We start from the raw sequence: 12055 nt of genomic DNA, 5'->3' as shown, positions 1-12055 counted from the left end.
GGAATTCTGAGACATATAACTTATTAAGGGTGTCTGGAGTTGTTAGGAGACACCTTATACCCCTCCCACAGCTACAGTTCCCAACTTTTTCTGTGAAGCGGGATTCATTGTTAAGCCACTCTGAGAATGGTAGCTCTGAACAAACAGCAACTCCCATAATTCCTTGAGGGAAAAAATTACTATTTAATTACTTTAAATATATGGCGTAAATGTGTACCTACTCCCATCATCCATTACTATTGACCACCCTGACTTGGACTGATGGGAGCTGGAATCCAACATCCACTGTAGGACCACAGATTTCTCCACCCTCAGTCTGCGATGATAAGCAAGAGCTCTCCAAGATTTTGGGCATGACTCTTTCTCAGTCCTTTCTGAAGATCCTTGGGATTGAATCTGGAGACCTTTTGCATGCGAAGCCGGTGCAGTAACCAATCAGTGATGGGCTTTGTGGACATCTCCAGGCCCATCACTTGAGTTATGGGCAGGAGGAGTTGTTGAGATCACCTGCTTTGATGCCAAAAAACTTCTGACTTTTTCTCCCACTGCCCCCATGGAATTAGCTCAGTTTGTGTAACAATACAGGCATCTTCCCAGTTACACGCAATCGACTCACATGCAACTGTGCGGTGCTGGGAAATCAATCAGTTCAAACCAATTCAAATCTGGAAATGGCTGGAGAGAGCTGGAAAGTCCTTGTGGCTTGAAAGGAGACCCTCCCCAGAGCACAGAGGCTTTAAAGGCTTAAAAAAAAAGAACATATCAGCTCCAAAATGGCGCACAGAAGCTCTTGCTGCTTCCTGCACTACCCTATTCAACAGCTGTTGGGCGAGAAGTTGTATTACCGTGGGCTCAAGCGAGCTGTTCCCTGCCCTTTCTGGTGATCTTGAGGCAATGGTACAGTACGGGTTGCTTTTTGTTAGGCAGGGTTCCGAAAAGCTCTGAACCATTTTTGTTGTAAAAGAAGAAATTGCCCTAATTCCCCACTCTGATGAGGCTCCCTATTTAGAAACATTTACGTAATCCCTGCATAAGTGTGAAGTTGCTTGTACGTAATTATATGTTGGATTTAAAGAGCTGCTCTCTGTTGGTCCCTTCATTGATGAAAGGCTTATTGATCACAGTATGCAGGACCAGAATTGATTATATTGGATCTGGAAGGCAGTAACCTTTTGACTCTTGTCTGATGTCCTGTCTTCTTCCTGACCCTACTTGATGGCATTTTCCCTCTGCTTTCAGAGTTTCTGCCTGCTGCTGTCCTGACTATTAACTTGCAGACTTCCCTTCTCTTCTCTCTCTCCCTCTCTGTCTCCCCCTGCCTTTGTTTGTGTTTAAAGGCTCTTTTGCTCCTCTATATTTAGAATATAGCTCCATCTGTGTATTATTTGCCAGCAAGGCTGTTATTGTCTTCATATGGAAATGGGGCCATGGAACTAGTTTTTGGGTTGTTGTTGTTTTTTTAGCTTAATAGGCAGTGGAGGTTGGGGGAATTCTTTGCCCCAAACCAAAGCAGGTCTGTTTTGAATTTTTAAAAAGTAGGTGAATTACAGGTGCTTTGAAAAGCAGGCTGTCAATCAGGATGTTTTATGTACTGACAAGCATCTGAGATGAGCTTAGGGGCAGGGGTGAGTAGCCTTTTTTCTGTCAGGGCAGGGGGACTGAATACCAGTGCTGCATAGGGCTAGAATCAAAGGGGGGGGAGCAAATCCAAAAATAGGTTGAACCCCCCCTCTTTTAACCCTTTTTTCTATCTCTCTTTTACCCCCTTAGCACCTAAAGGAATGTGAGGGCCACAGGCAGCCCTAGAGTTACTGAAAGGGGCGTTGGGCATCTGACTTCCATGCAGAAGGTCCCAGGTTCAATGCTTCAGGAAGGGCTGGGTATTTCCCCTGCCTGAAACCTTGGAGAGCTGATGCCCATAGGTGGACAATCCTGAGCTAGATGGACCAGTGGTGTTGCTTGGTAATAGGTAGCTTTCTTTACTCCCATGTAAGGGATGTGTAATTTTTGAAATAAAACACAGTTAACTGGTTAAGATAAAACTACATCAGACATAACCAGGACCCAAAACATTGGACAATATCCAACAGTGGACCCATTGAAATTGATGTACGTAGAATCATAGAATTGTAGATTTGGAAGAGACCCTGGGGGCAATCTAGTTCAACACCCTGCAGTGACTAACTTTGATCAATTAATTTCAGTGGGTCTACTCTGAGTCCAATTTATATACAGCTCTTAATGTACCTAAATGGCAGTGGTTTAGAGAGTTGCCTTTGGATTTGGGTTCAAATCCAGACATGGAACGTCTTTGGATGACCTTGGATCTGTTGTACCCTACTCCTATCTTCCCAGGGCTTTCAGGATACAGTGGTACCTCGGGTTAAGTACGCTTCAGCTTAAGTACGCTTCAGCTTAAGTACGCTTCAGGTTAAGAACTCCTCTTAAGAACAGAAATTGTGCTCTGGCGGCACAGCAGCAGCAGGAGGTCCCATTAGCTAAAGTGATGCTTCAGGTTAAGTATGCTTCAAGTTAAGAATGGACCTCCAGAACGAATTAAGTACTTAACCCAAGGTACCACTGTAGTAATAAGAGACAGCTGTTGCGCTTGCTGCCATTCCATGGAGGAAGAGGTTGCAGGAGTGCACATGGGATAGTTTCAATAAAATTCCCATCATGGGCTAGGAAAACTAGAAGCAATCAAAGGAAACAAAAACACAAAACCCTTCTGCTACGAACTGATATCCCCTTCCTCAGAGTGAGTGTGTTCTACCTTGCACCCTGTATGTTAATGGGTCTTTGCAAAGCAATATTTTTTCTTAAGGGCTTAATTTATCATTTGAAAGCTTACAAAGACAAAGAAACAGTAATATGACAGCACTACCCAGAACAGAGAATGGAAGAAAAAATAGGACTTAGAAATCAGATGTACTGAAATCATGAATATGAACGGATTTACATTGTCTTTAACGTTGTTACACCAAATTGCTTATTATGGGATTCCATTTTTCTATGAAGGGCTTATCAAATTGCCTGCCTTCTCTGGTTCTCACAACCTTAGTACACTTTATCACGTAGACAGCATCCCAGATTTTAATTGCCCAGTCCTTTATGGGTGGTGTCCTGATTTTCTTCCAATTACTTCAAAGCAATGTCTTTTTCTTTTCAAACAAGTACCGGTATTGCTTTTGTCTCATGGTCATTTCATTCATGGTCAGTACAAGAGGGGTTTTTGGTGCTGAGCAAGTCCACCCTCAAGAAAGCAAGGAGAGACATTGGGTCTGGGGGCTTGACAGGTCACGTACTTTCTGCTTCACAGGGCAATGTGCTTTGGCCCTCAGTTGGAGTGATGAATGGCTTCTCATCTGCAGTATTTGCATTTTTCTGAAGCTGGGGACTTGACCCACCTCTGGATCTGTAAAGGGGCCTGCTTAACAATTAATCTTTTAAAAAATTACACTTTGAGCACTTTGTGGCTGCTGTGCATAAGTGCAGCACTGTGGTTGCAATTGCAATATCAGTTTTGGCACTGCAGACGTGTGGGAAAAGTGAAGCTTGGGCTTCAGAGTGATCCATTGTTTCCAAGCCACCCTTAATCCACCCTTAATGAAAAATGTGGCAGAAACTATGAAGGGGTCAGAGCACTGTTGCTGCAAAGAAAGCAAATGGAATTGACACTTCTTTCCCACCCTCAGCCTGTACAATTTTAAGGGACTAGAAACTTCATTTTGATTTTTAAGTGGGAGTAAATAATCAGAATGTGGGTGCCATCCCAGGAGTTCTGGAATGTGTGTGGATGAAAAGAATGAATGTGGATCTATTCTTGTAAGTGGCTTTAGGTACTAGGCAGATGTTTATGAAGTTATGGATGCTAGGAATTATAGATTTCCCCTTCCTACTTAATAAATGCTAGAATTTGGAATTGCCCAGATTGAAGCTGATCAGCACTTGGTTCAGGGCCAGACAGAAGGAACTACCATTTCTGTCAAAGCATCAATCCCTTAAAGCTGTTTGTCTTCAGCTGGTGGGTCAAGGCCCACTGTTGAGTTGTGACCTGAGCTAAGATGGGTCTCAGCACGGTACAAATATAGCATTCAAAAGTAGGTCCTCAAATGTATGTATGTATGTATGTATTAATACTAGATCATTAGTCTGAAAAGGGTGAAGTATTTTGACTTAGAGTAGGTGTGGGGAATCTTTGGGCCTCCAGATGTTGCTGAACTGCAACTCCCCTAGCCCCTTGCCATTGGCCATGCTTGCTAAGGCTGATGGGAGTTGTAGTTCAGCAACATATGGAGGACCAGAGCTTCTCCACTCCTGGCTTAGAGAATCCAGTACCATGAGATGCATTGGCTTTTAAAAAAGCGTAGGTGATAAATGCACAGAGGGCTGGCTTATCACATCTGTTTAATCATGGCAGTGAAATGCAACCTACATGTATAGCAGCAGTGTACTACTGAATTGTTGGAGGGTGGGTGGTTAAGCAGCAGAGGCAAATAATCTCCTTTGTCCCCTGTTTATGACCTTCCCAGAGTATCTGGTTGGCCACTGTTTGGTTTGGAACCCAGTTCACAAACTTTCTTGCATACTCCTGTGTAAAAACGTGCCAGAGTTCAAGTGAGCAACTTAGTTGGAAAGATTTGTTTGTTTTAATAAAGTCTAATATTTGCAACTCCCAGTTTTCAAAGGAAGCTCAAGGCTGCTAGCAAATCCAGACATCACGTAATATTAAATATATATATATCTCAGCCTCCATTCCTAGTTCCATTCATAAGGCCTAAATAATGAAATACTAAAAAGCCTAAGCTGCAATAATGATATTCAAAACAGCCATAGGAAATTTAAGTGACATCGGGTTGAGACTCTCTTTTCCAGTTGGCTTTAGATTGTCCCCCCGCAGCTTTGTCTGAAGACATTATTTGCTTCAGTGGGAATCTCTCATGCCACTATTTTGGCGTTTCTTGCCAATATCAGAAGAGCTCAAGCAATTTGGTTTGTTTTGGTTACTGGCATCACAGAAATATAGTAGAACTGCATTCTCTCTCTTTATATAGAAAAAAACCCCTGTGTACCCATATATTTGTGTGTGCGTGTGTGCGCAATGTGCTTAGCGTGCTTTTAAAACTCCAAGGAAATCGTATGCTGCTCGCCTTGTTCAAATCCGAAATTGATGTTCCTGGTGCGTCGCCATGGCAGCGCTGGTGTGACTCAACCAGTGGCAGTAAGCAACCTGCTGTGTGCTCACTCAGAGCTGCATTTGGGATTTGTGTGTGTGTTTGTGTGTGTGTCTGTTTTTATAGCAAGTCACATGAAGGAGCGCAACTTCTGGCAGAGGGCTGCAAACTCCTTCCTCCATGACCCCAAGGTCACACTTGGGGGGTTAATGGGCAGGGCTGTGAATACGCTGCGCTTTTAATTCTTTGCCTACCTACCAACATAAAAATCTTAAATCAAGGTGAAAAGTGAGCTAAGAAGTTGCATGGGGTGGAAATAAGTCCTAAGGGGTTAATGGGGGGGGAAGGGTTAATATGGGGGAATGGCGGGAGTAGGTGTGTTGGTGAGTAGAGTGAGCAGAGGCACAACGTGTGTGTGTGTGTGTGTGTGTTTACACACACACACACACACACACACACACACACACACACACACACACATGTATATGCACACACCTATAGAGGTCTATGCACCTATATTATTTCCAGTTTTGTCCTGCATAATTTAAGCTGCTACCTCTGGGGAAAGAACAAGGGCAGCTCTGAGAGTGTACAGAATGGACTGTGGCTCAGTGGGAAAGCATCTTCATGACATGCAGAAGGTTCAGTCTCCAGCATCTCCAGGTGGGACTGCCTGAAGCCCTGGAGAGCTGTTGCCAGTCAGTGCAGAAAATACTATGCTAGATGGGGCAGTTGCCTAACGTGGTATTAGGCAACTTCCTGTGTTCCTGGGAAGGACCATAGTACAGTAGTACCTTGGAAGTTGAATGGAATCCGTTCCAGAAGTCCGTTCTACTTCCAAAACTTTTGGAAACCAAAGCACAGCTTCTGATTGGCTGCAGGAAGCTCCTGCAGCCAATTGGAAGCCACGGAAGCCCCATTGGACGTTTGGCTTCCAAAAATAGTTTGCAAACCGGAACACTCATTTCTGGGTTTGCAGCGTTTGGGAGCCAAAATGTTCGAGAACTAAGCTGTTCAAAAACCAAGGTACAACTGTACAGTGGTGGAACATCTACTTTGCAGGCAGAAGGTCCCAGTTTTAATCTCCAGCATCTCTAGGCAGAGCAGGAAGAGACATCCCTACCTGGGAGAAATCCCAATGAGCTGCTTCTAGTCTGTGTAGAGACTATATACTGAGCTAGGTGGACCAGTGGTCTGATTTTGTACAAGGGAGCTTCCTTTGGCCACCATAAGTTTACATGGACCTTCTCTTCCTCCCTCCCTCTATGGTACAATGGAAAAACTATCAAGCCTAAGATCCAGGTTCAAAGCCATGTTCAAATTACAGCCACAAAGCTGACTCTGGGCCGGATATTTCATCACTGTTTCTCTGCCTAACTTATACTATGGAATTGTTAGGTTAAAATGAGCAATGCGTCCCATGTGTGCTCCATAATAACATAAGAAGAGCCCTGTTGGATCAGCCAGTGGCCCATCTCATTCAGTTTCCTGTTCTCACAGCATCAGAGCTCCCTCCCCTCCTGCAGTTTTCAGCAACTTGCTTTCAAGCATTACTGTCTCCGACTGTGGAGGCAGAGCATAGTTATCATGGCTAGTAGCCTTAACCTACACAATTTTTTTCTAACCCCCTTTTAAAGCCATTCAAGGTGGTGGCCATCACTGCCTCCTGTGGGAGAGAGTTCCATAGTTTGCACTGTGTGAAGAAATGCTTTCTTCTCTATATAGACCCTCTCTCTCTCTCTCTCTCTCTCTCTCTCTCTCTCCCCCACAACCACACACAACCACACACACGGATAAATGCCCTTTGAACAAAGTTGAAAGGGTTAAAACAGCCTTCAAAGCAGGAAGAATGCTTTTCTGAGGAAAATCAACTTATTGCTAAACTTTAGCAACGAAACCATTGTTTCCCTTGAAGCTTTTCTTTTGTATCAAGGAGCCTCCAGCCTCCGGGCATCTTGCCTATGCTCCATTTACAATCCACCCCCCCCCCCAATAAATCTCAATACGGCTGCCTGTTAAAGACACTTCTGCCATCCCTCAGCACTGTTTGGTCTGATATTTGTGTGTCTCTTGCCAGGTTGTGACTCGGCTTATCCATTTGCTTGGTGAGAAGATCCTTGGCAGCCTTCAGCAAGGGGGTAGGACGATGCATCCTTGGCTCCCCTTTTTCCCTTTCCCATGCTTTGGGGTTTGGCAAGGTGGAGAGGGATTGGCTGTTTCCACTTCCACACTCTCCTTGGGGTGGAAGAACCAGCCAATTGGCTCTTTCTTTAAGGTGATTAAGTGGAGCATTGCTATTGGCTGGAGAGATGATTGCACTGCTGGAACTCTCCTTACACTGTAGTTCTGCCTCTCTCTCTCTCTCTCTCTCTCTCTCTCTCTCTCTCTCTCTCTCTCTCTCTGTGTGTGTGTGTGTGTGTGTGTTTGAGCTTTGTACAGTCCAGCATTGACTGGTCCATGCTTATTACATTTCCCTACACACTTGCCCATTTTTTCTGCTGTTTCTATTCTTCCTTTTCTGTTACTGGAAACTTGGAGCAAAAATGAGCTAACCTTCTGAACAACAGACCCTAAATATGTGGCTAAGAATATTTCCATTCAGGAATTTATTTCCAGGCATTGACATTGCACAATAATTGTTACAGAAGCTGGACTGGCCAGCAAGCAGAAATCAAGCATTTAGTGTTGCCAGTTCAATACTGTAGAACACACTTCTACCAGAGATGTGACAGGCCCCCTTGCTTTTAACACTCTGACATCTCTTGAAGACTTGGTTTCTGTCAACAGGCCTGAATGATTGTATGTATTTTTAAAAATAAAATTATGTTGTAGCAGTTCTGAAGTATTCCTATAATTAAATAATATAAATCCAGCAACTAACAGCTTGTCCCTTTCATGACACTAGGAATTAATTGCCTGATGTTTGTATTTTCTTATACAGTGGTACCACTAGATGTGAATGGGATCCGTTCCAGAGCCCCATTCACATCCTGAGCAGTCTGCATCCCAAGTGCTGTGTCTGCACATGTGTGTGACATGATTTGGTGCTTCTGCGCATGCGCATGATGTCATTTGATGCGTCTGTGCATGTGCAAACCACTGAACCCGGAAGTAACCCATTCCAGTATTTCTGGGTTCGGCGCATTCTTAACCTGTGCCGTTCACATCCCGCAGCGAACACAACATGAGGTACTACTGTACATTTGTGAAAACCAATAAAATAAAATAAAATAAAAAGCAGCCACCTAAGGCTTCAGCCTGCCCAAACAGTAGGGCCAGCCCTGGCAACTGCATGTGTTTGTGTGTGTTTGGGGGTGGTGTGGATAATGTGCAGCTTTCTGAATGGCTGTTCTTCACAGCAGGTCACCCACTTGGACTGCATGCCTCTGGGAGCAAATGGGATGCCAGCAACCCTGCTAGCAACCTCTCCACAGTCGCCATTATGCCTGTGTCAGAAGATGTGCCTCTCTCCACCTTCACCCTGGAGCTCAAGCACGCCCTCTGCGCTATCGGTAAGAGCTCTCAGCAGGTGATGTTGTTTGCCCCATGGTTTGGATCTCTTTTCTGCATTCAATGAATAGAAGGAAGGGGGCAGGGGGGGCATCAAAAGGCTGTACAGTGGTACCTTGTGTTACAGATGCTTCAGGTTACAGATGCTTCAGGTTACAGACTCATAACCCAGAAATAGTACTTCGGATTAAGAACTTTGCTTCACAATGAGAACAGAAATCGTGCAGCAGCGGCGCAGTGGCAGCAGGAGGCCCCATTAGCTGAAGTGGTACCTCAGGTTAAGAACAGTTTCAGGTTAAGAACGGACCTCCAGAATGAATTAAGTTCTTAACCCGAATTACCACTGTATTTGTTTATTTATTTGATTTAAAAACCTTTGTATATCACTTAACTCCAAATAAAACCTCTAAGCAGTTTGCAAAACACACACACACACAAATATACATTAAAACTATCAATGAAAGCCAAAGTTAAATTATTACATTAAAAGAAATGTCAGCCTTTGCATGTCCGGGTAGAATTGACTAAACAAAGACTTTTTAAAGCAGGTGACGAAAGTAGTTCAGTGAAAGTACTTGCCTGTTATATTGATAGGGAGAAAGTTCCGTAGTGTAGGTGCAGTCATGCTGACAGTTCTCTTTCTTACCAGCACAGAATAAATATTTTGTGTTAACCAGTGTTACATTATGTTGCATCCAATGTACATCCTACTCTGAGGAGGCCCATTTGAAACTAACATTAATTTCATTGGGTCTACCCTGAGTAGAGCTTAGTTGGATACATCCCAAAATACTTGACAGGGGGCCTCATATTCTGGCTTCCAAGACCCAAGGGTGAAATAGAAAGATACTGTGTGTCTGTGACTTGAACTTTTCTCTCTTCCCAACATTTTCCTCTCCATATTCAATCCTTTTCTATCCCTTGATCTGTGTTGGTCACTTGAAGCACTGCAGGTCTGAGTGGCAAATCCTGGCTGGCCCCCAGGTAAGACCCAATGCAAAGCCTCTGTTGGGACATTGACCAGGAATAAGACTTGCCTGGGCCACAGCCGAAGACAACACTGACCAAAGTGATGATCAGCTCATAAGGGCAATGTCCAAGCAGTGCCTGAAAGCCAGGAAAGCACCCTCTCTGCTGGGAAGTCAGGTCAGCAGGTAGAAGAAGCAGAAGAGGATGGGTCCGTAAAGGAAGGCAGACTGGCTGTTGAGCAACAATGGGGAAGCACGAAAAAACAGGGAGGCACTGGCTGAGGCTTATGGGAATCATCATCCAATTCATTTCTAGGCCCAATTCAAGTTACTCATGTTTGTATTTAAAAGCCTTAAGTGACTCAGACTGGAAGACCACCTCCTTCCCGACAGACCTTCTTGGACTGTACTACTTTCATTGCCTGCTTAAAACAATGTTTGTTTAGCTAAGCTTACCTAAATATGCAAATCTAATATTTCTTTTAATCTTGATAGTCCCTCCATCCTCAGAGACTGGGGGTGGTGCAGCCTGGAAGAGGGCCTTCTTTGTGGCAGCCCCCAAGTTGTGGTACTCCCTTCCCACAGAGTTGCATCCGGCACCTTCATTATACATCTTCCAGCAAATGCTGAAGTTGTGCTTCTTTACCTTGCTTGGCCTTTAACACTTTTTAAAGGACCCACCTTATTTCTGTGATTGTAAGTTGCTGTGAACTATTTTTAATTCTGTATTTTAATTGTTGTAACCCACCCTGTGAACTGAGGGTGAAGGGCAGGTAATAAATTATTGAAGGAGGGTGACGTTAGATGGGCAAAGACTGGGCTGATATATTTAGCCACATTCAAATCCCAACTCAAAGACTCCAGCCTTTCTCCTTTATCTTATTCATCCACCTCTTAGCACAGCAGCCCTACTCTGTTTTGTCCAATTTCTGGCTTTCTGACGGCACCGACTTGTTTCTGCTTTTCCCACAAAAGAGCCACAGCTCCTGTCCTGCAAACCTTCTACCCATCGTTTTTTTAAAAGGCTGAAAGGCTGCTTTGTTTAGTGAAGCCATGCAGGGTTTCCACCCACCCACCTCTTTTGAGTGTTGTCTGGCAAGCAGCACAGTGCCATTCTCGTGCAGAGAGGGCCTTGTCATCAGCGCTGTTTGCGTGGATGGATGACGTCTTTTTTGTGAGGGGGTTGGGGGGCACAAATCGGTGTTTGCGGAGACAGCCCTCAGTGAGAAATGCTGGTTTCTTTGCTCTCCAGTCCTTAGTATTCCTGTGCCTCTTCACTCTATGCACTGTTAGAAACAGTGCTGGTCTACATGGATCCTTAAGCTAGATCAGAAGCATCAAAAGAGACAGTGGAACAGTCTCCCTTGGGAGGTTGTGGACTCTCCTTCATTGGAGGTTTTAAAGCAGAGGTTGGATGGCCATCTGTCATGGATGCTTTAGCTGAGATTCCTGCATTGCAGAAGGTTGGACTAGATGACAATTGGGATCCCTTTCAATGCTATGATTCTATGCTTCCATGATTCTAATGGTCAGGCTCAGGGATGGGGAACCTCAGACCCTGGGGTTGCATGTGGCCCTCCACACCACTCTGTCTGGCCCTTGAGACTTTCCCTAAGCCAGACACCCCTCATGCCAGGTCACATCCTGCCTTTGAATGTGGAGATTCCATTCAGCCATCAGTGCTAATAGCTGTTGACCAAAATATGTTGAGTTTGTTGCTTCACCTATTGGCCTGCCTTTTCACCATTTGCCAAATCCCTCTTTAAAAACTTAGGAACATGCCTTATACCGAGTCAGAACCTTGGTTCATTTAGCTCTGTATCCTCCAAACTGACTGGCAGCAGTTCTCTAGCGTTTCAGACAGGAGACACTTCCTACTTGGAAATTAAGCAGATGCCCTGCCACTGAGCTGCTACCCTTCCCTGAGGTGGCCACATCTACATCTTGTGGCAATGCATTCCACAGGGTAGGGTAATTGTGCAAATAATAATAATAATAATAATAATAATAATAATAATAATAATAATAATTTATTATTTATATCCCACCCTCCCCGGCCAAAGCCAGGCTCAGAGCGGCTAACATCATACAAGTAAGACAATGCATAAAACAAGCGATGAATAAATTAAGATACATCCCACAATTAATTCAAACAAATTAAAATTAAAACTGGACAAATGGCAATCTTCAGGTTAAAATTAAAGGCGGTTACCAACTGTTTCCACTGATATCAGAAGCACCTGTGAGCGGGCTGGAAACCTCCTTCGTTCTTGTTCTTATACAAGGAGAAAATGGGGCAGACTGAGCCCTGACCAAAGGCCTGGCGGAACAGCTTGTCTTGCAGGCCCTGCGGAAAGATGTCAAATCCCGCAGGGCCCTAGTCTCTTGTGAGAGAGTGTTCCA

General features: G+C 44.3%; 1 protein-coding gene across 5 annotated transcripts in view; it reads left to right on the top strand.

Moving 5' to 3' along the window:
• The window catches only part of PNPLA7 (patatin like phospholipase domain containing 7), a 99114-nt gene that overhangs the window by 34525 nt on the left and 52534 nt on the right, over positions 1–12055 (top strand). For 3 of the 5 annotated variants that reach the window (XM_033137612.1, XM_033137611.1, XM_033137609.1), the window contains 2 exons: positions 7252–7312; positions 8534–8686. In XM_033137612.1, coding sequence (XP_032993503.1) covers positions 7252–7312; positions 8534–8686 — 214 coding nt within the window. The remainder of the gene's footprint in view (positions 1–7251; positions 7313–8533; positions 8687–12055) is intronic. The other 2 variants (XM_033137613.1, XM_033137610.1) reach the window with 1 other exon arrangement.

This window comes from Lacerta agilis, chromosome Z (assembly GCF_009819535.1).
Source record: "Lacerta agilis isolate rLacAgi1 chromosome Z, rLacAgi1.pri, whole genome shotgun sequence".
Taxonomy (NCBI): Eukaryota; Metazoa; Chordata; class Lepidosauria; order Squamata; family Lacertidae; genus Lacerta; species Lacerta agilis.
Note: the sequence above shows the minus strand (reverse complement) of the source record. Positions and strands in the feature narration are given on the sequence as shown.